The sequence below is a fragment of the Echeneis naucrates genome, chromosome 1 (genome assembly GCF_900963305.1).
Source record: "Echeneis naucrates chromosome 1, fEcheNa1.1, whole genome shotgun sequence".
Classification (NCBI taxonomy): domain Eukaryota; kingdom Metazoa; phylum Chordata; class Actinopteri; order Carangiformes; family Echeneidae; genus Echeneis; species Echeneis naucrates.
In genome coordinates this window covers 21,062,015-21,088,828 of record NC_042511.1, presented here as the reverse complement: position 1 = coordinate 21,088,828, position 26,814 = coordinate 21,062,015, and the positions used below count along the sequence as shown (strand labels likewise).

Below are 26,814 nucleotides of genomic sequence, written 5' to 3'. Positions count from 1 at the left end.
TTCTATTTTGTATTAGCTCTTTTTTTTCTTTTTAATTTTTTTGTGATTGGCCAAAGAATTTAGTTGTCGATTTGTTTGTGCTCACCTGTAACACTTGAAGCTTCTGACTGGTCAGAATTAAGATTTATGTTTTAGTTTATGGTATAATCATTTTATTATTTATATTTTATTTAATTGTTTTTATTTATTTACATTTTATTTAAGTACAGTTCTGCAAGGCATGTAGTACATATGTTTAACTTCTGACAGAGCTAGTTATTTGATTTACATCGTGATATATCACGATATAGAGCAGGCAACATCCAGCCTTATCTGAAAATGCTGGCTAAGGATAAATGTAAATATGGTAATGTTATTCACGTCGGCAGTAACAACACCTGACTTCGCCAGTCAGAAGTCACAAAAACTAATGTGGACTCGTTATGTCATTTTGCTAAAACAATGTCGGACACTGTAGTTTTCTCCGGCCCCCTCCCCAATCGGACCAGTGATGACATGTACAGCCGCATGTCGTCATTTAACTGCTGGCTTCGAGGTGGTGTCCCGAAAACAATGTGGGCTACATAGATAACTGGAAATCTTTCTGGGGGAGACCTGGTCTGACTAGTAGAGATGGTGTCCATCCCACCTTGGATGGGGCCGCTATCATAACTAGGAATATGGCCAATTTTATTAGAAATTCAAAACCCTGACAATCCCGAGTCGAGACCAGGAGGCAGAGCCGCAGTTTAACATGCTCCTCTGTGCCTCAGTCAGAGCGGTCACCTGCCGAGAATAGAACAGAGTCTCTGTCTATCTTTAGGTCTATAGAAACTGTGTCTAACACTTGACCACCTAAATTTAGGAAACTAACAAAACCCAAATTAAACAGAAGAGGAGCTAAAAACAAAGACTTAACTGTAATCAAAACAGCCAAAAATTCGGTCTCAAGTAATGCTGCAATTAAATGTGGACTTTTGAATATTCAATTACTATCATCAAAATCCCTACTAGTTAATGATCTCATAACTGATCATCGTATTGATGTATTTTGTATAGCAGAAACCTGGCTGCAGCAGGATGAGTATGTTGGTCTTCATGAAGCTACACCCTCCACTCATGTTAATTTTCACGTGCCACAAGTCAAGGAAGGGGGGTGGCTGCAATATTTCAATCAAGCCTATTAATCAACCCGAAAGCAAAATCTGACTGTAGGTCTTTTGAAAGCCTCACTTTTAGTCTTTCCAACTCAGACTGGAAAGGTGAAAAACCTGTTCTGTTAGTTACAGTATACCGTCCACCTGGTCCGTACTCAGAATTCCTATCAGAGTTTTCTGAGTTTATATCAGAGCACAGATAAAATCATTATACTGGGAGATTTCAATATACATGTAGATTTAGAAAGGGACAGCCTTAGTTCTGGGTTTCTTTCCCTACTAGACTCCATTGGCTTTTCCCAGCATGTGAATGAAGCAACTCACTGCTACAATCATATCCTTGATCTAGTTCTAACATATGGCATTGAAATGGACAAGTTCCTCAAAACTCTCTTCTGACCGATCATTACCTCATTACATTTGAGTTTACTTTAATTGGCTGCACAGCACAGAGGAATAAATTCAGCTAGAGAAGATGTTTATCTGAAGATGCTGTGGCTAAATTTTAAAGAGAACATTCGCTCATCATTCCCAACAATGCCATATCTAAATTCAAATGAGGATTTCTCCCATGCACAGGTTGATGACCTTGTGATTAGAACTATGGCCACACTTCATTCAAATCTTGATGATGCCGTCTAGCTGCTCTTTGTTGGCTGCCGGTAAAATACAATTTAAAATTCTTCCGTTAACATATAAAGCTCTTAATGGCCAAGCTCCACCATATCTCAGAGAGCTCATAGTCCCTTACTCTCCTAGTAGGCCACTCCACTCTCTAGATGGAGATTTACTTGTGGTTCCTAGAGTCTCCAAGAGTAAATCTGGAGGCAGATCTTTCAGCTGTCAGGCTCCTCTTCAATGGAACCAACTTCCAGTGTCGGTGCAGGGGGCAGACTCTTTAGCAATTTTCAAGATCAGGCTTATAGTTAAAAAGTTAAAGTCCATCTACTCTTTAGCTCTGCTGCTATAGGCCTAGGCTGCTGGGGGAAGGACTGAGCATCTCCCCCCCCCCCCCCCTCCCCTTGCCTGTGCTGGGCAGATGGCCGCCCCCCTGAGCCTGGTTCTGCCCGAGGTTTCTGCTTCTTAAAGGAAGTTTTTCCTTGCCACTGTTGCCAAGTGCTTGCTCATTGGGGATCTCTTTAAATAATTTTATAAAGAGTTTGGTCTAGACCTGCTCTATATGTAAAGTGCCTTGATGTAACTTTGTTATGATTTGGCACAAATGAGATAAAAACAGATTAGATACACAAATAAATCTGCTTCGATATGATTTGATATGAAATATCATGATAGGATTTTGTTCTATATCACCCAGTCCTAGTTGAAGCATTTCCAGCAAAACACTGAAGTATCTGAAATTATTCCTAGATGGGGAATACTGCTGGGAAGCTGAGTAGTGATAATGGCTCTCACTTTGTCAATTCTGCAATAACCCAAATCAGTGGATTTGTTGCCGTTGACCTCAAACAACATTGTGCATACCATCCTGCCAGTGGAGGTGCTGTTGAATGAGATAATGGCACTATCAAAACAAAGTTAGCAAAATTTTGTGACAAAATCTTGGACATAAGTTATGTAATGCACATGAGAATGAGAAAAAGATCCAGAGTGAATATGAGTCCCTTTGAAATTCTTTTCGGTGGACCACCATCGCTAGGAGTGGAACCTGTAACCAGGCCATTCCCCACCACTGATCTATGTGAGGATGGCATGCTGCAATATTGCAAAAACGTATCTTCCACTCTCTCTCTCATCTCCCAGCAGATAAATTACCACAACTCAGACTCTGATGATGACATGCTGTACATAATGATTTGTTTTTGTTTCATTCTTTTATTTTTCTTTTATCCTTTTTTGTCTCTTCAGAAACAGCTGCCATGATGGTGCATTTTAAAATCTGTGTGAATTAATCTAACATAAATAAGTTATTGTTTCTTTTTTCATTCATTTTTTGTTCTTTTTTGTAATTATTTAATAATCAAAAGGGAGAAATTGTAATGTTCAGTTCCTTTCATTTGATCTACTTGTGATACCAAACTTTCCTTTTCCTCACCAGAATGTCAGATCCTTTTGGGTTTTTAATATTGACATTTAGACCATTTAACACCAACATACAAAACCCTGCAGGATACCTCCGGTGTGAACCATACCCCAGAGAGTCGGCAACGACACCTACAGCAGACCAGAGGGTGTGAAAACATACCTTTGGGTTAGGGGGTGTTCTTCAAGTATAAATGTTTAGCTCCCACCATGCTTGGTGTCTTAATGTCTGAATTTTTACCGCTCGTGTGATGATCGACCTTTTCTTAGCAAAAAAAATAAAAACTTGTCAGCTGGGAAAAGTCTCTACTCCAGCAGCAAAGAATTTCCACAACAATATTCATGTAGACAAAACACTTAATGGACAACAAAACAGTATAAGGCTGCTTGGGGTGAGAAGGAGAGGTGGCGGTGGTGGAGAGGTGAGCAGGTGAGAAATAGCAACGTTGAACATATTGTACATAAACTCACCTATGGGCAAAGAACGGGGAATGAACTCTCAACACTTTTTGGACTGCCATGCATTTGACATGTGTGAAGTAAGCTGTTGAAAATTTAAGAACTGATGGTATAAACAGGAGGAAATACCTTGTATGAATATAATTTGATTTTTTCAACACTGAATGATTTGAACTTGAGTCTCTTACTAGGCTCCTAACTTTAATATAATGAAGGTTTCGGACTCTCCCTCTGTGTATTTCAGGACAGGTGATGCAGCGGTTGACGAAGCACAGCTGTATCCATTCTTCCTCATTAGTCTCCCCATTTATTCTCTGCCCTGTTGTCACTCTGTAACAGAGTGTTCCTGGCAGCCATCTTTGTTACAAGCCTTTTGCTTCTGCCTTTGCAGTGATTTTTTTGGTTGTGTTTTGTTTGGTACTTTGTGCTGTTGTATTTTTCCTGCCCTTGCAGTGATTTTCCTTTGGAGCTATTAAAAGATTATTTTTGTGAAACCTTATCCTGTTATCTGCTCTGGGATCTGAGCTAGAAGCCATAACGGTTATTTCCATAATTATGGATAAAATAACCTATGTAACTTAATTTATAATTGATGGAAGCTGCAATTAATTTCTAAGAGTGTTAGTGTATGTATCAGGAATAAACTGATTGGAGTTTCACATGTATAAAAATGCTTATTGGAGGGTGATTGACATATATTCAAAGTCATTTACCTGTCAAAGTAAAAAAAAGATTCAATGGTACAGGATATTGAAGATCTCTGGCTGCAGGTTTACATCTAAAACCAATTTTAATAGGAAGTTTCTATTGACCCCCCCCCCCCCCCCAATGTTAATATCCTGTACTTGGATTAAGTGTGGTATGTTAGAAGAAGTTAGTTGTGGTATGCTTGAACAAGTTAGTTCTACAAGGAATTAAATTTATTTTTTGGTTGATATGAATATTGATTGGAACTCTAGTTGCTGTCCAATGAGAATGAAACTGACCTAGTCATAAACAAACCCACTATAATATGTTTATAGAGCAATGGTAAACAAGTCGCGACCAGTATTGATCATATATATTTAAACAACCCGGAGGTTTATTCTAAGGCTATATCTGTTTCTATTGATTGTAGTAACCATAAGTAAATAGCAATAGTCAGAAAAACTAAGGTGCCAAAGCTAGGCTTGAAAGTAATCAGAAAAAGGTCATATTAACGATTTGATCAAGAAAGGAATATTAAAGATATTACAAATGCCAAATGTTCTAATGTATTTTTCTAAATTGATCCTGAGAAGGCATTAAGATCTTTCAAGGCATTGTGCTTTCAATGAGATTTTAATGAAGATTGTTGATTATTATGCTCCGGTAAAGAAATTCACAGTGAGGAATGTCGATATCCCATGGTTAAATGAGGAACTCAAAGAAAATATCAACGAAAGAGAGAAGCTAAACTAACACCCACAGAACTTACTCTGAAGAACAAGCTATGTGAGCAGAAAGCTGCAACATGCTTTTTCTCTGATGTTGTTGGGATCAACCTGGCAGTAACAGACACTTTGCACACTTGTTTAACAGCCAGGATGGAAAAAATTGCAGCAGCAACTATGCCACAGTTCCATTGGTGGTGGCTGGCAGAAGCTGAATGAAAGGAAACACATGCGGTGTTGGTGTCATACACCCCTCCTGGATCCAGGAGATGATGGAGTTCCAAGACAGCAGTATTAATTCCACACTGTGAGATGAAATTTCTCTAGTTATGGACCTGAGAATTCCATTGTGAAAAGTGGTGCTGCTGATAAAGTCCTGAAATCCTTAACGACTTGTAAATACTTATGCCATCAGCTTTTTGTAGAGGCAATTTGATTTGACAAATTGTAATTGCACAGATCAGGTATGACATTTTGAGCACTGACATATGAAGCAAAACACACCCCCCTAACCTCTTAGTGAAGGGGGGGTGTATTAGGCAGCAAGTAAACATTTTGTCCTCAAAGTTGATATGTTAGAAGCATGAGAATTTGCACAATTTTCACAAGGGCGACATTGTGATGGCTAGACGACTGAAATGAAGCATCTCTAAAACTGCAGCTCTTGCGAGGTGTTCCCAGTCTCCAATGATCAACATCTATCAAAAGTGTTCGAAAGAAGGAAGAGTGGTGAACTGGTGACAGGGTCATGGGAAGCCCAGGCTCATTGATGCATGTGATTAACGAAGGCTGACCCATGTGGTCTGGTCCAACAGACAAGGTACTGTTGCTGAAATTGCTGAAGAACTTCATGCTTGTTCTGATAGTAAGGTGTCAGAATACTCAGTGCATTGCAGTTCATTGTGAATATGATTGCATACCCACAGACCAGTCAGGGTGCCCCTGTGCATAGGTAAAAGCGCCAACAATGGGCATGCGAGGATCCGATCTGGACCACAGAGATTGAGATTTTATTTTGAAGTAATCCAAAAGTAGATTGCACTTTTTTGTGATCAGATGGATTACGTTACTCATAACAAAAATTGCCATGTAATTTGTATTCAGTAACTGAAAAAGTAATCTAACCCAGCCCTGTCTGTGTGTGCTACTTTGACATGTTGTATCTCAATGCTCAATTTCAGTGTGTGTCTGTGTGTATACCTTTGACATACTGTATCCCAATACTCAGGGCCCTCTCCGGCTCTGGTCCCAGCAGGAGGAACTGAGCAGTAGAGAACAGGTCTCCTTCAGACCTGGCTGCCTCTGCCAGGGCCTCACACTCCTCTGAGTCGGGGACACCACACTGGAGGATACACAACACCTGTCACCTTCCAAGTGTCAATCACTAAGGTTTGACAGGCTGTATGAAACTCACCGTTTCGTGGAAGCGGTTGATCTGAGCAGCACTACCTGGATATAATGCACACAGCTTTGTCATCCAGACAAAGTTCTCAGGAATCATGTGCAGCAGGTTCGCTGACACCTCCCTGAGGAAACAAAGCCAGTCAGCTGATCACAGTCAGTTGATCACAGTAGATGACACAGTAGCTGAACACGTGGAGACACACCATGTGGGTGTAGTCATGTATTTCCTTGCCAAGAGCTCAAGGCAGTACACAGTGCTCTGACTGGCTTTTTCTCCCAGGACGATGCCCACACATGCAGCAAGTTCCAGCTCATTCCCTCGGATCAGAGTAGACATGGCTAACTGCAAACATAATGCATACCCGCGCGCGCACACACACACACACACACACAGATAAGCCAAATGCCTGAATCATCCAGTGCTCAGTGTGAATGCAGTGCTGTTCATAGACTGGTGTGTGTACCTCAACATTGTCCACAGCCAGGTGACAACAGGCTGCCAGCACAGAGCATCCATCCTGGAAGTATGAGTCAGCAAGCTGCTCACACACCTGATGAAGGAAACTATAGAAGATCCAGATCACATGAGCCACTGTTTCTATCTGACATTAGCACAAAAACTTATTTTCATACACTGTAGTGGCATGAGAGTGCCTTTACAACTTTACCCCTAGCAGTAAAGCAATGTGCCTGATACACAGCAAACCAAAGGATCCACTGAGAGATTATTATTCTTTGATGATCACAGTTTATTGTCCAAAAAATATGTAAGGGAAAAAGTTTGAAGGACCTTGCATTAAGTTTCCTAAAGTGTGTGTCTGATGCTGCGGTCAATGACTTTCACCTTTCTCCGCTTACATCACCTTCAAATTAACTACTACTTGAAGCTAGTAGTTGATTTGGACTAAACCCCGCCCTCACCCTCCTCCTCAGGTGGTAAGGGTGGATGTAATAGCTATAAAATGTTGATCATAGCTTATCCTATTAAGTCAAATAATTTTGTAAACAGAAGTAACATAAACTTAAATGCACCTCCTACACACACCTTCATACACCATCACACACCTTTAACATCTTCAAACATCTTTGCACACCTTCAACCACCTTTAATATCTTCACACATATTAACTACCAATAAAATCTTCACTCACAGTCACACACCTTTCAGACAATCACATGCCTTTACACACCTTTAACACCTCTAACACAATCACACACTGCATTTTATTCACTCAAATTGCACACAAGGGAACAAACTGGTGTTTTTGTTCCTCTGTTTGTATCTCTTGCTGTGTGTGTGTTCATGTGTGTTATTGTGTCTGTTCCTGTTTGTGTCCGTCTAGCTCAGTCTTTTTCTTTGTCGTTCAGTGTGTGTATGTCTCTAGCCTCTTTCTGAGTCTCTGTCTATGTCTGTGCCTGTCTTTGTCTCTGAGCCTGCCTTTGTCTGAGTATGAATATTTGTGTCTCTGTATGTTTGTCTCTGTTGTGTGTGTCTGCTTGTGTACCTTTGATACTGTTGTCTGTTGTCCACATCATTATTTGCATTGTTGACTGCAAAGCTCTGAGGTGTGCGGATATTGCCTTCACATGCTCCCTGGAAACAGGAGATATGATGATTACCTCTGTGATATAGCACAGGTAGGTAAAAGGGCCCTTCCAACTTTGCCTCACCTACCTTTGCTATGAGCAAGGCTTCCAGCAGTTGTCCTCTGTCACTGAAGAAGGTCACCAGCTTTTTAATGTCTCCTGTAGCAACGCAGTATGGGATAGCATCGTCATTGTCCTCAGCTATCAGCTGGTCTGCTCTCCTGCAACATGAGTATGATGTCATATGTCAGTGTGTATACACACTGTGTATCAATTAATGTGCTGTGTATCAATTAATGTAAATTTTGCTACCTCTGCATGAGCTTCTTCCAGTACTTCATGGAAACACCTGGAGCCACAGCCAATGCCCTCTCCCACTAAAACGGACACAGCACTGCATTTCATCCAATCCTCTTTCTGTCTCGCTCCCTCTACCTGCCCCTCTCCCATACCTGTCCCAGCTCCACCATTAATTCACAGTATCGTTGAATCTGCCCCAGCCTCAGGTGGATGTCTGCTGCCTCCCTCAGTCTTTCCTCTTTACTGGGAGCACCGATGCCTCCTCCAAACTTGGACATTTTCACTATGGTCAGCTCCTGGGCTTCCGACTGGGGCAACAAGAGATGACACTTAATCAAGTGTATCCACATCAGAAAGCTAGCTGGTTTGCAGGCTAACTTTTGGAACAGAAATGACAGAGGCGGAGTTACCATGCGTATTTCCACCTCCGGAAACAGAAGTTGATGAGTAAGCAGGAAATTTGATGCTTAACTCAATATTTTTTTTAAGCTGGTCAATAAAGAGACGCCATTGCTAGCATTAGGTGTGTACTTAGATCATTCATTCAGAGCTTGTTCGGATCAGTGAAATTTATTCTGATCTATATGAATGCGTGAGCTATTTGTCACTACCGTCTAAACATGAGCAGGCAAAGAACATTGATTCTTTGGACATTTTAAGGCAGAAACTGCTCTCTGTGTTTTTTCTCTTTGAGGGAAATTGCCACTGCCGATTGACTGCTCTGATGAGAAGTGTAGCTTGAAGCCTTCCCCCTGATAGTGAAGCACTCACCGTCTTAAACTTCAGCAGGTGCTTCATGTGCATCACTCCTTTGCTGTAACTGGCTGGAAGCAAGGAGTCGTCCTGACCATTGATGATGGACACCAGGTCCCACAGGTTACAGCTGCCCCCTGGAGGCTGAGATTATGTCATCAAACACACAGACACAAACACACATGCAGCAAACACACTCAGTCTAAGGGAACCCTGTCTGCTGGACCTGAGTCTGAATGGGCTGCAGGTTATTCACCACACTCAGTCATTCCCGTTTTTTTTTCCTCCTTTTGTGCTTTTCATTTGTTAAAATGTCTCCACTTATTCAGAATCAGCTCAACCTCAGCTGCCTCTATCTGTGACTCCATAAAGCCTCTGTTCAATGCAATGTAATAGCAGATAGCTTAGAGAACAATTAGAAAAAATGGGGGGTCCCCACTGACCAATTAGCATCAGTTACCGAAAAGCACTCTGAGAACCAGCGCAGCTTCTTGGTGGTAGAGTTACTGCTCAGCTTGTCCAGCTCTTGTTTAATGTCCCGGGACACCTTCCCACAGAGCAGTGGAGGAGAGCCAGGGACCATCACTGTGTCTATAGAGATACACAACAGCACAGAAGTGTGAGCAGGCAGGACAGCAGGGATCAGAGGACTGTGGGAGTCCACGCTCACCTGTGTTTCCAATGATCTTCTCCCACGGCTGATCTGTCAGGATGTTCAGCAGCAGGGGGGAGATGAGTGGTGTGAGGGACCACAGCCTCACTGTGCTGTCCCTGCTGCAGCTTGCCATGGTGAACGGACGACTGTGGTGACAGGTCAGACCTGCATGCACACACAACCACACTTTGTGGATTCAAGTACCCAATGTATGTGCGTGTATCAGTTTTGCTAATGTTAAAATGTAACAAGTTCCTCCAAATGGAGCTGGGGAGATGGGTCAGTCTGAAACAGTGAGAAGTTCTGATCTTGACTGTAATGCAGTGGCCCAGTTTTGGTTCATGAGTCACCAGTTGCGACCACTACAGTAGTGCCAGCTGAGTTTGTTACAGTGTGTTTGCATGTCTGTGTGTAGTGTGCATGTTGTGAGTCACCATAGACGTCAGCTCCATGGTCATGAGCTGTGTCCAGACATGTGCCGTCCCTCGTGTCCCACACTCTGATTGTGTAGTCCCAGGAGCCTACAACATCACACAACATGTAACCGCATCAGCACAATAACTGCCACATTGTGACATCACACACAAGTGACAGGACTGAGATCACTGTGAGTGTAACACTGTGTCACACACAGATACCTACAGGACCGTTTAGCTCACCTGAGATGAGTAGATAAGGAACCTCTGTGTTCCACATCAGACCTCTAACTGGAGCCAGGTGACCACTGAGGACGTTGATGCAGGCATCCTGTGTGTAGTCCCAGATACGCACAGTGCTGCACACACAAATACATGCAAAGATATACGCAGAGAGAAATAGACACACAAAGAAACATACAGAGAAAGACACAGAAAGACAGATAGTGAGAAACACACACAGAGACACATAGGGCGATACATACAAAGTGACCCACAAACCACACAGGCAGAGACAGACACATAGAAAGAGGCACAGAAACAAATTGAAAGACAAGGACACATACAGACCCAGAGAGAGAGAAAAAAAAACAAAACACAAAGACACACACAGAAAGTCACCGGCATGCAGAGGGAGATATATACAACCACAGAGAGACAGAGGCACAAAAAAGAGCAACATCAATTACAGCAAGACATACAAACACAGAGACGCGCACGGAGATACACACAGCAAAAAGAGAGAAACACAAAGAGACACAGAGGGACATAGCCACACACAGAGAAGCACAGAGGTACACAAAGACATACACAAGACACAGTAAGACACATAAAAACACAGAGACACACAGCAACACAAAGAGAAACACACAAAAATACACATAAAGAAACAAAGAGAAAGATATAAACAGACAAATGCAGACACACAAAGAAATAACAGACAAACCAACAGCGGCACAGAGACATACAAATACATAGAAACAAACATGGAAACACACAGAGACACAATGATTAAAACAAAATTCAGGTTGAGGGTGTGTCTATGTCTTTCCATGCATATCTGTGTTTGTCTCTGTTTGTGATATTGTGTGTCTCTCTATTTCCCCATGCCTGTCTGTGTGTCTTTGTATGTTTTTCTCTGTGTGTCTGAGTGTGTTTGCATTTGTGTGACTGTCTTTTTGTGAGTGTTTGTGTCTGTCTGTGTATGTCTGTCTATATGTGCCTATGTGTCTCCATCTTCCTGCTGCCTTGTCTATCCCACTGGGTGTCTTTCCAACTGTCTTTCCGACTATGTGTGTCTGTCTTCCTGTCTGTTAGCCTGTGTCTGTCTGTCTCTCTGTTTGTCTTGCCGTGTGCCTGTCTGACTGTGTGTCTCTGTCTGTCTCTCTGTCTATCCGTCTGTCTGCCTGTGTGTGACTTATACCCGTCGTCTGATCCAGAACAGAGGATTCCCTCCCTCAGTGGGGACCAGCGCACGTGGAAAACCTTTGCCATGTGTCCAGTGAAAACCTTCAGAGGCTGATCAGAGCTAGTGGCCAGATAGTAAACCCTGACATTCTTGTCCTCACAGCCTGTCGCTATCATGTCCCTGCAGAAGGGACACTGAGGTCAGAAAACTGAAGTCAAGAGACTGAGGAGTCAGGACCGGAGGACAGGGGACTGTTGTCATGTAACTGTGGTAAGATGATGTCTCACTTGTTGTTCTGGCTCCAGTCACAACCAAACACAGCAGCAGGATGTTTGTACTTGTGGAGAATTTTACCATCTATGGTCCGAATGATGCTGTAGGAAACAGGAAATGGGTAAGGATGGCAACAAGGTACATATCTCAAACCATGATAAAAGAAGAAGTTTCCTCACCAGAAACCGTCTCCACTACAGGTAGCAATTCTCTTTGAGTCTTTGTGGCTCCATGAAATACAAAAGATCCCGTTCTTCCCGTGCTTAGTAGAAGAGGAGTCACATCAAACATGCAGGCAGGTAAAAAAACCAACAACGGTGACACAATTACCTCATTGAAGCGAGTGATAATCTTTCCTTTCCTGACATCCCAGATGAATGCTCCGTTCCGTGAAGTTGCTCCTGCAATGCAGTTCAGGTCACCTTCAATCACACAGACACACAAAGACACACAGACACAGGACATACACAGGTTAAACATGCAATTTTTAATGCTTGTGGTGATTGAATTTATTGCTTTTGAAATCCATTTGAGGAATTAATTTTTTCAAAACCCAACTAATGACTTTTAATGCTTTTTAATGACCCACGGAAACCCTGTAGGAGCTTCTGCCAATGCAAAGAGCTTTTTCATATGTTATAAAGCTTTCTTTCTAGGCTAAGTAGAATTCATCTATATTACTGGACCACCACTTCCAATTTCTGTGACGTCTGTTTTAAGGCACGAACTTGAGAGCAATGCCAAAGTGCCAGCCTCTTTACTTTTCATTTCAGTTTCATTGCTTTCCACCGCATCAAAAGATTTGAATGCAGTGAGGCCATAGTGCTGTTCACAAGGTCAGCACTCTGTGTAAGAGAGAAGTCCTCTATTGAATTTAGACATGGCAGTTTAGCAAATGATGTCTGAATATTCTCCTTAACTTTGGCCACTGCATTTTCAGATAAACATCTGATATAACTAAATTTATTCCCAAATGCTTTTCAGCCAAATGTTATTAAGTATTAATTGCTAAATTTCAATGCTATATGTTAACACCAGATCAAGGGTCTGATTAAAACAGTGAGTAGGTTCTTTCACACACTGGGAACAGCCACTTGAGTCCAGTAATGACTTAAATGCAGAACAAGGCTGTCAATGACAACATCTACATGAATATTGAAATCAGCCACTATATTTTTTTAACTGCTCTAAGTACTAATTCTGACAGGAACTCAGAGAACTCTGAGTAAGGATCAGGTGGACGTTATACTGTAACTAGCAGAATGAATGGTAAAGACTGAGGGTAAGACTTTAAAAAACTCTATAACTGGATTGAATAATTGATTTTTATATACATACACACACACACACACACACACACACACATATATATATATATATATATATATATAACTAAACTAACTTAAACTAAAAAGCTTAAGCAGCAAACTAGGATCTGCATGTGTGAATTAGAGCTTACTGGTAGATTCACTGATTTCGATGGTGAGCAAAAACATTCGCTTGGTTCCTCCTTTTAATGAGAAGGGCATTGATAAAATATTTTATCTTGTTTCAGTGGGTGGCATCTATGTTGAAGTGGATGAAAAATGCGTGGACATTGTTGCAATGTGTTTTGAGTGGTAAAGCAGGTGCAGAGACGGTTTACTCATCTCTTCCTGCAGAAGATAGCCTTGATTTTGATGAAGTACACAGCAAATTGAAAAGAGTTCAATTTTGGGTGTTGGTGAAATGTGAGCAAGAGTAGAATAAATTTTACTCTGGATAGAGTCAAACTGCGTATATTTAACACTCAGTTGACAGATTTTTGGTGTTAAAACAGAGTGTCAAAACCCAGTGTCTTTAGATCAAATCTGCAAGGGTAATTGTAGTAACATTAAGTCTGAATGTTTCACTCTGAACTATAAACCCGGCCATAACACTTCTCTCCACTCCTCTCAACTACAAAGAATAGGAAAAGGGACCTGAGAGAGCTGAATCGCGATGAATTAAGACCGGTAACTTATGTAACCATCAACAAATGTATATTTTAGGATTATTAGTATTGAATAAGCATCACTATTGAACTACTATCATGCAGCTTATACCAGTTTGTTTTTAAAACTAAAATAAATTTAACAACACTTACACTTTTTACACTTTTACTTCACTATTATATTTGCTAACCATTCAAAGAGTATGACAAAATAAACACTGTCAGATGCAACACGCAGACAGATGGTCAACATATTGATTGCAGAAATGACAGAATCATATGGGTCACTATATGGATCACTTAAAGGACCAGTGATAATATACACAGATTAGATATTAATGTAATAAATATTTGTTTTGAAAGGAGCCACCCATAAGTGTATGGACCAGCTATGCACTGGGAATTGTGACCCTTTTTCTATATCTCCAAGATCCATACTCAAAAAATGGATATGTAAGTTTCAGTGTCTCTTTGAAGACAAAGACTGTGTTGTTGCATTTCGGTCATTAGACCTTATTTCCTTATTAATTTTGCGAATGTTTTTGAGTCATTGTTTTGTGTCTGTTTGTTTATGTGTGAATGCTTGTATGAACAGGAACATTACTATGATCCTGATGCCAATACTGGCTATCTCGCTTGGAGACTCAAGACAGTCCAACGAAACACCAGTGATGACTTCCAGGTGTGTATCAGGTTGATTTTTCAGGAGAGCCCAACAACTCACCGAGAATCTCTTGTAATTGTTGGACAGCTTCTTGGTGAGGAATGCAGGGAGGCTCTCTCTATAATTAGACACTCGACAGATAGATCCGTGGTGAAAGAGAAGATGAGAGTCAAGGAACTGAGAGCACGACTGCTGCAAGACCGTTTATATGCCACCAGGTCACAAAGGTCAGAACACAGTTAAATCTGTCTGAATATGTTCAGGTGTTTTGTATGTAAAGCGAACCACAAAAACTGTTCAGTTCTTTGTCAAATTTTAACGGTAGTGGCCAGACAAAGAAATTTTGAGGTGGAACATTCAAGTGATCAGCCAACAACTTCTGGTCTTTCTGAAAGCATTGTCCATACAATATTGTCCATACAATATGTATGTACCGATTTTAGGTACGCTAAAATCTAGTTTCAAAAACAGTGAGATAAGAGATTGCTTCTTGCAAGAGCAACACTGTAAAAAGGGGACATACAGAGACATTAATGATGGGTTATAATTTCAGAACCATCCTTATGTTCTCAAAACAGAGGCATGCCCTACAAATTTTGCTCTATTATGATGATTACGATGATTTTGAAACCGCTAACCCGTTGGGTTCTAAGAAAGGTTGGACGTGTTTATTTTACTTGAAAAAACCTACCCCCAAAGTTAAACTCTGTGCTAATGAATGTCCACCTTGCAGCTCTTTTCTGCACAGAAGATTTAAAGACATACGGTTTTGATGAAATACTAAAGCTTCTAATTGATGATTTGAAAATTTTAGAAACCAAAGGAATCCAACTTCCATTTTTTGAAGAACCATTGTTTGGCTTTATAATTCAAGTCACAGGAGATAATTTTGCTTTAAACAGCTTGTTAGGTTTTGTGCAATCTTTCAGCGCAACACATTGGGGTAGGTTCTGTTTGATAACTAAAGAAGAAACTCAATCTGTATTTACTGAAAATAATCCTGCAGTTATTCTGCATACTAGAGAAATTTATACTGAACATTATAATGGATTAAGTGAAGATACTGTTTTACCATACATTTATGGGATTAAAAAATATTGTGTGCTCAATTCATTAGTATAGTATTTTGATAGCACTGACAATTTGGCAGTTGATATCATGCACGATTTGTTAGAGGGTATTGTACAGTATAAGTTGTTTTTGCAGTACCTGATAAAAAATGGTTACATCTCTATAAGCAAGCTGTCAGACAGGATACAGAGTTTTAATTATGGCTACACAGAATGTAAAAACAAACCAAGTGGCTTAAAAATTGATGACAAAAGCAAGCACAGGTCTAAATGCCATTCATGCATTGTGTGTTCTCCGCAACACTCTACTTATCTTCGGGGACCAAGTAGAAGGGGATAAGAAGCACTGGAACTTTGTTTTGCTTTTTTTTACAGATTGTTAATATAACTGTCTCTCCTATCCTTACTGATGGCATGACATATTACCTAAAACCTGTGACCACCATAACATATTTGAAACCTTGTTTCCTGAAAAGAAATTAATTCTTATGGACACCATTTAATTATTCACTATCCAAGATGCATTAAAAAAAATTGGCCCGTTTATCCATATATGGTGAATGAGATTTGAAACGAAACACAAGTTTTTTAAAAAGTCTGTAAAAAATGTTAAACACCTTACAAAATCTCGGGTGAAGCAACACCAGCGTCAACTGGTTTTTTCACGATGAAATTTTGAAATTTTAGCTGTACGAAATTTGAAGTTGGCCCTTTAAGAACTAAAACAATTGATAGCTTGGAAGGTGGACAAATACTGTGTCAGACATTACATTTAAGTGCTTGTTCAGATGTTTCAACCACAAGTTGGATGGTGGTTGATGAATTATGGCACTGAATACAAAATTGGTCTTTTTATATGCATTAAGGCATCCCATTGCCTACCTGTGTTCAAAAGAATTAGCAATATTATAATACATGAGCAACGTGTGTTTATAATAGGCTGTACTGTTACCACACTGTACTTTGATGAACATTTTCATGCATATTGTACAGAGGAGAAACCTTATGAATATGCTGTGATTTGTATTGCCCAGCTCACTTATTTTAGACCCTTTGATAAACAATACTCTGACAGTGAGAGAGCATTCATTGTTCTGTTGTTACTGTTGTAAATAAATGCGTTTCAACCAAATGTAACCTTTATTTTTGCAAACTTTCAGAAGAGCCGTTATTGTTGGCATAACACTGATTTAGAGTTGATAAAAAGTGTATTGAGAGAGTTGATGTTTAACACTTGTTTAGTACAGTCTTTTATTTTGGAGGGAGTTTTGCCATTCAGTGGCAAGTCTGCTGTGGGTTCTGAAGTTCCTGTGTTGGGTTTTGGTATGAAGGACATAGATGTATCTTTGCATAGGGTTTGTGTGGAGTCTGACCTTGTTTCAGGTGCAGTGAATGTGGTAGTGCGTCCTGTATTCCCAATTCAGGGGACTAACTTTTCAGTGGGGAACAATTTGGCTAGAGGAAAGGTGCTGGCTAGCCCTGAAGTGACACCAGTCCCTGTTAGGCATTCTCTTCATGAGCTAACTCAGAGGTTTCCAAAAGTTTTTGCGGCCTGTGCTGTTACTTGGTATTGCTATAAACAGGGTGAAGCAGTTTAGCTGTGAAGTCGATTTGAATTCCAAGATTTCGCCAGAAACCGCTGAGAGTAAGCCTGTGGATGCAGGGCCTTTTCCTGAGGTTAAGCATTTGTCACTGACTCGTGACCAGTTGATGGTTGAGAAGAATGATGCTACTTTGTCTCACTTGTTTGAAGCTGTGGTAGCTGGGGATAAAGTGGACTCTATGTCAATTGGTTATTTTGTGAGGGACGGTTTGCTATTGCGTAAATGGACACCGTTGACTCCCTCAGTTGCAGATAACTGGTGTGTTGTGGTTCCTGTTCTATACCAAAGAACATGTCAGGTAGCTGGGAAACCAAACCAGACCATTCCTCCAGCTCCGCTGTGTCCAATTCCAGTAGTGTGTGAGCCTTTTGAACGTGTTTTGGTTGACTGTGTGTCACAGTTGGGTGGGGGTGATGCGGGAATGAGGACCCCAAAGCAGGAGCCGCGAGAACCAGGTTGAACCAGGTGAAAATAAATACTTTTAATGAACAAAAAAAACAAAACTACAAAATAACAGAGACACTGTGACAAAGAAAACCAAACACTACAAAATAACTGAGATAAGGGATGACAGGTAGACAAGCAGAGACACAGGCAGAGACAACAGGCAGAGAAACTCACAACTCCCATTGTTTTCATTGTTTGAATTACCGAAAGTTGTACAGACAGACCAGGGTTCAAACTTCATGTGAAACGCGTTTGCTCAGTTGGTGAAGCAGCTAAACATTAAACACTGTCATTCCAGCGTGCACCACGTTGAGAGTCAGGGCACTCTTGAGCGTTTTCACCAGACATTAAAAACCATGCTGCACACATATTGTCTGGAGTTTGAGAGAGATTGGGATGACAGGGTTCACATGCAGATGTTTGCCATACGGGAAGTGGTCCAGGAATCTCTGGGGTTTAGTCCATCAGAGTTGGTATTTGCCCATACTGTACATGGTCCTTTGAAGCTTCTGAGTGAGAATTGGTTGTGTGAGGGGACAGTGCAAAACTTGGACTGTGTGAGTAACTTTAGATTCAAGATGCGCTGTGTGTGTGAGATTGCCAGAGAATCTTAAAATGGCACAGGCTAGAATGAAGGGATGGTTTGATAAGCATGCTAAAGCAGGGAATTTCAGCCTGGTGACAAAGTTTTGGTGTTACTGCCGATCCCTGGGTCTAGCCCTCAGGCTCGCTACAGTGGTCCTTACCTGATCCAGAAGAAGGTGGGTGATAGGGACTATCTTGTAGCCACTCCAGATTGCGGTCGAAGGAATTGTCTCTGTCACATCAATATGTTGACAATTTACTGTGATAGGGAGAAGGTGCAGTCCAGTTCTGAAGCAGGTGAGGTCTCTCCTGTGGTGCTGTCTGGTGCTGAAGTTGCTGGACCGTGTGTTAGCCTTGTGACAGGGAAAGTCTCAGCACTGTCAAGTGTTAAAGTTGATAACAGGGTTTTATCTGAGGCCCTGATGAAGGGAAAGTTGTCGAACTTGAAGATCTTGGAAGATCTTGCAACTAATTTTTCACCTCTCTCTGAGCCACAGGGCTCGGATTTGATTGGGTTAATTGAATCTAACAGATTACTTTTTGTGTTCCTTCTCAGATCCAGTTGTTGAAGCATGATATTGATGTGGGAGATTCACTGCCAATTAAACAGCATCCATATCGAGAAAACCCAGACGAGCGTTGCTGGCTTAAGCCTAGTGGAGTACATGGTGCAGCACAACATTGCTGAGCCCAGTAATAGTGCTTGGAGCGCCCCGTGCTTGTTGGCTGACAAGGCTAATGGTGACGATCACTTCTGTAAAGATTTTCGTAAAGGAAATGATGTGACGAAACCTGACTGTTACCCTCTTCCTAGATTGGAGGATTGTGTAGATCATGTTGGGGGTGCCAGGTTTGTGACAAAGTTAGACTTGCTGAAAGGTTATTGGCAGGTCCCTTTGACTGAACGGGCAAAGGAGACTTTCTGCAGTACACAGTCATGGCCTTTGGCATGCATATCGCACCGGCCCCCTTTCAGTGTTTGATGAATGCTGTTCTGTCTGGTTTGCCATTTTTTCTAAGCATATCTGGATGATTTGGCTGTCTGTTTTGAGTCATGGTCTGAGCATTTGGAGCATTTGCGTACAGTGTTTTGTCACTTGAAGACTGCAGATTTGACAGTGAACTTGTCCAAATGTGAGTCTGGGCAGGCCACAGTGACGTACCTTGGGAAATTAGTGGGAGGAGGTCAGGTTCATCGTGTGCAAGCAAAAGTGGAATGCATTGAAGCTTTTCCTGTTTCAACCAATCGAACAGAGCTTCACCGTTATCTTGTGATGGTTGGGTATTACAGAGTCTTCTGGCAAAGTTTTTCTGCCATGCCCTCGCCGTTGACTGATCTGTTGAGCCCAAAAGTGAGTTTTGATTTGTCCAAAACCTGCCAGTTGGCATTTGAGCAGACAAAGAATCTTTTAGTGAATGCACCTGTTCTTGCAGCACGCCGGTTTGATCAGTCTTTTAAGCTGGCAGTGGATGCAAGTGATGCTGGCGTGGGTGCTGTCCCCCTGCAGGAAGGTTCAGATGAGGTTGAGCACCCAGTTTCTTATTTTTCTAGGAAACTTGATGTCCATCAAAAATGGTATTCCACCATTGAGAAGGAAGCGCTACCACTTGACATGGCTTTGGAGCATTTCGAGGTTTATGTCGGCTCTGCTATTGCTCCTGTAATTTTCTATACTGATCACAATCCGCTCGTTTTCCTACACTGGATGCAAAACAAAAATAGACGTTTGATGAATTGGTGTTTGCGGTTAGAAGCCTTCAATGTGGAAGTCACACATATCCATGGCAGGGATAATGTTATGGCTGATGCATTGTCACACCTGTAAACAGTTGTACCTGAACAATGTATCCTGTGAAAACTGTAAGTTCTTTTGTGGATTAACAGTTTTTTTCCCCCTAATATGCATTGTTCAGTAACTTAGGGTGGGGATGTTACATACCCCCCCTTGCTGATAATCCTGATCCTTCCTCATCCTGTCTGTCTCCTTTCTAACAGCTGTGGCTACTCAGGGGAGGGACTGCAGTTCGGGCTCTCTCTTCCTCATTGCTGCCTGCAACACAGTAGAGGGGAGAACCCTGTTCTGCTGGCCCCATGTGGGCTCCCTTGCTTTTGTTCTTTTTGGCTGGTCCACCAGTATTTAGTTAGTTTGGGAGGGGAGGTAGTTTCAGGTCAGGTTTTTTATTTATTTTTTTTTCTTTAGGGTTTGAATTGGTCACATGTAATGATCACATGTTTCAATAAAGAAACTTGTTTTTTTATTTTAGCAACTCTTGGGTGTTTTTAATTGTGTTTGGTCTCCTGGGTACGGGATAATTTAGGGGATCGTAACAACTCATAAAACCTGGGTTGTAACACAACCCTAACGTTTTACTTCATTTTGAACACAAGTTCTTATCCATGCTACAACGCATACCACCACCCCAACTGGCCAAGAAAAGGACACCAACATGTGCAACCCTTCTGGCCCAAGGAGGAATTAACATGGGAAACCATGGCCCACTCGCAATAAGTTACACTTATTAAGTTACATATCCAATACAGAGGTATGCTAGTAAGCCAAAACGTATCAATGTCTGGCTGCAGACAATACAAAGTGCGCAAAAAACGTATCAGACGCATCCAGACTATAATATCTTCTGAAAGTGTGTGGAGTTGACCAAGAAGCAGCCTCACACATGTCCTCCACAGACACAATGCACAAAAGTGCCAACGAACTAGGAACACCCTGGGTAGAATGAGCCCTCAGGTCCTTCCCCAAAGAGGAATAGGCTAAAGTTATGGCTTCCACTATCCAACGAGACAGACACTCTCTGGATTGAGCCATACCCCAAGACTGGGACCCATAACAAACAAACAGTTGGTCAGAACGGCGCAGTGCACGCATCCTCTCCAAATACACAGAGAGCGAACGGACTGGGCACAGTCTATGCAAGCGCTCCTCTTCTGCTGATGCAAAGGTAGGTGGGCAGAATGCTAATAGATCCACAACCATAGATCTAAAACAAGCCTAAATATTCTTCGGCTGATAAGGGGGATTAGGCAACCGCCACTCATCTGCTGAAAAATTCATACATGATTGCTGTACTAACAAAGCAATGAGATCGCTACCTCTCTTCACTGTAGACAGGGCTAATAATAATGCCATCTTCAGGGATAAGTACTTCAACTCAACTGTGCCGGCATGCTCAAATTGGTGTCCCAAGAGCCCTTCCAGCACCGTCACAGAATCCAACCTGGGAAAAACGCATCTTTAAAGGGGGGCGCAAACGGGGAGCGGCTTTCATGAACCGAGATGCCATAGAGTGACACCCCACTGATTTTCCATCAAAGATTTTCCAAGTAGACTTTTAAGGAGGAGGGGGACAAGCCTTTGTCTAACAAGCTCTGACGAAAGCATGGGACAACCCCTATACCGCATTATATTGGATCCTCCCTAAGCACTGCACACCAGCCATTTACGCACATACAGAGAATGGACGGATGAAGCTCTGGCACTCTGTATGGTCTCCACAACTGCTAAAGTCAGCCGCTCACATAGCAGGCGCTACCATTCAGAAACCCAGCCACCAGCTTCCACTTGTGAGGGAAGGGGTGGAAAACTTTTTTTCTTGCCTGAGCCAGAAAGTCTGTGCACCTCGGAAGTGTCCATGGAGTCCCCTGCGCCATAGCGCATAGGTCGGCGAACCACATCAGTGATGGCCAATACGGCGCCACTAGAATGAGTGGCAACCTGCATTCCCTCAGTCTGTCCAGAACCTGCTGGATCAGCGGGATGGGAGGAAAACGAGTACAGCCTTGGGTGCGCCAGATCTTTCATATCCAAAGAAGTGAAATAATCTACCAGTCTGATCACTTTCAACAGCCGGCATTGTGTCAACATGCAAAACAGCAAATTCCTCAATGATTTGTTCAAATCCCTCAAATCCAAAATTGTGTATTTCGGCCCTCCTTTCTTTGAGTTCAAGAAGTATCTGTGATAACAGCCCATGTTGCGCTCTGCCTTGCTCACTGTGTGAATGGCTTCTTTCTCTAGGAGGGGAGATATCTCCTGTTCCAGAATTGGGCCAGGTGGGCTTGTACACTTGACTGAATAAAACCAGTTAAGTGTGGTGGACTGCGAGCAAACTGCAAGGCGTAGCCATTCTTCATTGTGCTGAGTATCCAGGGGGAAGGATGGCTGAGCTACTTCCATATTAACAGCCTCTCGGACAGCGCTGCCCTCTTGCCATGAGAGAGCCGCGCTGACTCCCCTTTGAGCCTGACCCGCTGCGGCAAAGCATCCCTCCACGAGCCTGCTGTAGTTTGTAATGCATTTTGAAAACGTCCTGGCCTCATAATTGACTTCGGGCTCATTTGTGGTCGCTTTAAAAAAGTGTGGCAATGTTCCGGCCCTTAAGCGGGCTTTGGGCTCATTTGTGTTTACTTTAAAGGTGTGACACTGTCCCAGCCCGTAGCGGGCTTCAAGCTCATTTGAGTGCTTACTGTCAGAGATGGGAGTAAGTCACTCGTGTAAGTCACAAGCAAGTCTCCAGCAAGTCCCAAGTCATTGTGTTGAGAATCAAGCACGTCAAGTCGAATCCCTGCTATAAGTCAAGTCATTGCTCAGGTCAAGCAAGTCACAAGTCAAGTCATACAAAAATCTGATGATCTACTCCAGTTTTCAAAGTTACAATCAGTAAAGACAGTGGTACACAAGTTTTATTTCAATATTAACAATAACTAAAATTTTTGCAGCCTGCTTACAATGACCTAACTTATTTAACTGCTTACTTACGACGGCAGCGCTGTCAATCACAAATGTCTAAATAGTAGTTCAGCTAAATTTGGGGACTGGAACTTGAATCCATCCTCTGTTTTTTGCAATATGCTCAGAACAGCACAGACTGATGCTCTGGCTCTGCCGGTGTTATTTGGTCCTGTTCGTCTGTAGTTGGACTAGTTGTGCCCGCTTCTCTGAGAATCAAGTCTGATAAACAAGCAAAAACAATAGTCATTTTCTCCACTTCACTAACATAAATGTGGGAGGCAAAATATTAGGAACACTTTTCAATATAACACACTCCATTACACCACTATTGCCCACTACAACCTCCATAATAACTATAAAGTAGAATTATCACCTTTCACAAAATGTCAATAAAAACTGAAGTGCTCAGTGAGTGTATGTCAACATAGTGAACATTTGTTTTATAGCCTATTTCTTCTCAGGTCTGACATTAAAATTGGATTGCTATGGAAAACATAACGTTCTTTTTGTCATCACAGACATATCCTGCTTGACGTTTCAGGGACCAAAACATCATGGGTCAAGCACATGGTGCCAAATGCAGGATCCAGCAGAGCAGGTTTTAGGTACAAAGGGTCAAAGAAGGGCAAGGTTGCTCCATCACTCTGGTCATCTGCAATCCTCAAATTTACAAAGATCCCTCTGAATCTTCTTTGGAGTGATCCTTACACGCTATGGATCAAGCCACCCAAGTAGCGCACTTTCTCTTTTTGATTTTCCAAGTGATGATTAAGAGAAAGGATACAGGGTACCACAGCACTTGTAGTGGCAATTCTTTCTCCTTGTGTGAGATATGTGACTCCTCCAGAAGGTTGAAGAACATCCACTAGTTCCCTTATCTGAGTCCACTCTCTAGCTGTGAATACTGTCTCTTTGTGTCCTGCATCTTTTAGAACTGTAGACAGTTTCAGGTAGTCACAGTTGAGAACTGATTTCAGTTACCTCAGAATTCCAGCTTGTGGTAACAGAGGCAGGGATTCCACACTGTCCAAACTCCTTCTCAAATTTGTCTTGTGTCAAAGGTGCTTGTGTGGAGCAAAGAGCTCAACCTGGAAGCTTTGGTGAGAGCTGCACTGAGTAATTTAGTCTCTTTAAGACCATCCCCTATAGCCAATTGAATAGTGAGTGCAAAACATTGAAGTCTTGTCTGGGACTTTGCATTCAAGACATTTTCAATCTTCTCTTGCTCTTCCACCGTCAGGTTGTTTCAAATGTTGAAATCATCAAGTTCGTCATCCTCATCTCCCTCTCCAGGAAAACATGTAGTGAACACCTTTTTCATGTTTGCGTCACTGTCATAGATGATGTGGTTGACCTTTTTCTTGATCTGATATTTTTCGCATATTTGCTCAAACTCTTCACAAATTATTTCCCCTGTATGGGAACCTTTGAAGCAGTTGCATGCAAGCAACTGGGATTTCAACTTAGGAAATGAAGGATCCAGCACTTATTCTTCAATATTGATCCAAAGTCCTGTGACTCCAAGAAAGCCCCTCATCCTGCGGTCTGACCAGACCGCAGGATGAGTCATTAAGGTTGATTGAGGTTGATTAAGATCCAAAATTGCTTTGGTATGGATGTCCTCTTCATATCTGTAGACAATAAAAAGAAGAGAGTTTTTAGAGTAAACACAAAAACTTTTGCAACAAAAAAATGGACCAGACTCAGTGATTAACTCCCTTACTCCCAAACTGTGCCCTATAGACAAGATCCCTATAGATCTAAATAGGCCAGTGAGCAGTGATAGCTAACATGTCTGGGGAACCTCCTTTCACCAGTGTTTTGTCTTGATAGGCCCACGACACCTCCAGGAGGCGAACAGTGATCACTGGCGTCCCAGAGTCACTCCCCTAATGCCAGCCATCACCGCTGCTCAAACAAAGACAACTGTCTCCAGCAGCAATACTGTCAACTGCACCAGTGAAAGCAGGGTGGGGATACAGACCCTGGTTTGGGTAGGGGAGAGAAATAGAAGAGGTGGTGATTAAAGTAGGGATGGGATACAGACCCTGGTCCGGGTAGGGGAGAGAAATAGAAGAGGCGGAGATAAAAGTAGGGATGGGATACAGACCCTGGTTCGGGTAGGGGACATGAAAGTATAGAGGGTGCAGGAGGTGGAGGACAAGCTACACTAGCAGATTCAGCAAACAAACTCACCTGGACAGTCCTATAATCAAACCAAATCAAAATAATACAGTCCAACTCACCTGGACTAACCACTTGGTCTCAAAGAGGCTCAAACAGGCCACACCCTCCACTTAAATACACTTCCCCTTCCTGGATTTCTTCCTCTGCTTCTCCTTAGAGTCTGTCTATCTTAAGAACTCCTCCTGCTGGGCCCCCAGCTACTATTAGTTCTTCTAATCCAAATCCACTGACTGCATCTTACTGCCTCATCCGACATTTCTTTCACTATTTTCCTCTCACTCTGTCCCCTTCCTCCTAACTCCCTCAACAAAGCAACAACAGATCTGGCTACAAACCCTCTACATCCTACTTCCACTGGACAAATCCTAACCTTCCACCCTCGCTGCTCAGCATCCTTACCTAGATCTGCATTCCTGAGCTTTTTCCTTTCATATGCTTCTTCAACTGAATCCTCCCACGGCACAGAGAAATATAACATTAAGATCGTCATTGCATAGTAAATCATTTGAAATATAGTTTTAATATTAATCCTGGAACTGCAGACAATATAGCTAGGACTAAATCAGGAGGACTATTCAATTTATGTGAATTGGCTGTGTTAAAATGCACTGAAATTTTCATACATGAAAACAAAATCTGTTAATATGCAATATGAGATGTACAGAAAAGTCGAAATGTCAAAATTAATGTTCAAATACAATTTCGAGAAAAAAGCCAAAATATCGAGATTAATGTGGAAGTACAATTTCAGAAACGTAACCTTAACATTACACTCCAAGGATGTAGTAGGTGTAGTTGCGTGCATAGCTGTCAGTAGCTCTTCTAACTGCATTTGATGGAGGAGATATTTCGACTTTATTCTTGAAGTGCATGATGAAAAAAAAAGAAATCTTCCTCCTCTCAAATATTTTTCTCCTGCCTGGCCCTGATACGCTTTCATAGAGATGGCAGCATGTGAATCCATGTGAAAAAAATTGTCACATTTTGTCACGTTCCCTGTGATATTTCCTTGTAATAAGTACTTTCACGTTATTATCAAAAGATGAATGGGCATACTTTTACAACAGCCGTAACAGCTAGCTAAAACACACAGTCACGAAGCTTACCTTTCTTTGTGGGTTTTGTAGTGACGGATGAAGTTGAATGTTGTGGTTGTTGTCACTGATTTTTGAGCTGCAGACCTTGCATACCGCTGTTTTCTTCTTTATACTGTCATCGACAACATAATCCTTGAACCCAAATTGAATTATTCTTGGTCTAGCCTCCATGTATGGTGCTCCTTTGTTGACCTGCTGACGGCTGTTAGTCTGTTCAGTGTGCTGCATACATTGCACTGGAAAATCACCCGATCATGTTTCAAAATAAAACCTTTTTAAAAAAAGTTGCAAAAAATGCACATATTTAAATTAAAAATGGCAAGTCCTTTCAAGCCATCCGTCTCAAGTCTAAGTCAAGTCTCAAGTCATGAAGACCAAGTCAAAGTCAAGTTGAGTCTTCATCAGTGTTAGTCAAGCACCCACCTCTGCTTACTGTGACCAGAGTGGACAGAGCTGTGCAGTGTGAGGTGGAACTGTGTGTGTGTGTGTGGGCTGAGCAATTTTCACAAGCAAGGGACACTGTAACACTAGCTTTCGTTCCAAAACACCTGATTGCTGTGTGACCGTATGTCCTGACAGAAGGGTGTTCATCCCCCC

General features: G+C 41.9%; 1 protein-coding gene across 1 annotated transcript in view; it reads right to left on the bottom strand.

The window, feature by feature from the left end:
- Positions 1–26,814, bottom strand: part of wdr17 (WD repeat domain 17) — a 47,041-nt gene that overhangs the window by 5,299 nt on the left and 14,928 nt on the right. Inside the window, exons 10-26 of the mRNA XM_029500243.1 lie at positions 12,174–12,265; positions 12,023–12,105; positions 11,858–11,944; positions 11,586–11,750; positions 10,406–10,521; positions 10,181–10,267; positions 9,762–9,911; positions 9,552–9,682; positions 9,110–9,235; positions 8,491–8,646; positions 8,351–8,415; positions 8,127–8,259; positions 7,957–8,045; positions 6,916–7,015; positions 6,655–6,794; positions 6,462–6,573; positions 6,248–6,389 (exon numbers count right to left, since the gene is read on the bottom strand). Of these exons, the coding sequence (XP_029356103.1) occupies positions 6,248–6,389; positions 6,462–6,573; positions 6,655–6,794; positions 6,916–7,015; positions 7,957–8,045; positions 8,127–8,259; positions 8,351–8,415; positions 8,491–8,646; positions 9,110–9,235; positions 9,552–9,682; positions 9,762–9,911; positions 10,181–10,267; positions 10,406–10,521; positions 11,586–11,750; positions 11,858–11,944; positions 12,023–12,105; positions 12,174–12,265 (1,974 nt within the window). The remainder of the gene's footprint in view (positions 1–6,247; positions 6,390–6,461; positions 6,574–6,654; positions 6,795–6,915; positions 7,016–7,956; positions 8,046–8,126; positions 8,260–8,350; positions 8,416–8,490; positions 8,647–9,109; positions 9,236–9,551; positions 9,683–9,761; positions 9,912–10,180; positions 10,268–10,405; positions 10,522–11,585; positions 11,751–11,857; positions 11,945–12,022; positions 12,106–12,173; positions 12,266–26,814) is intronic.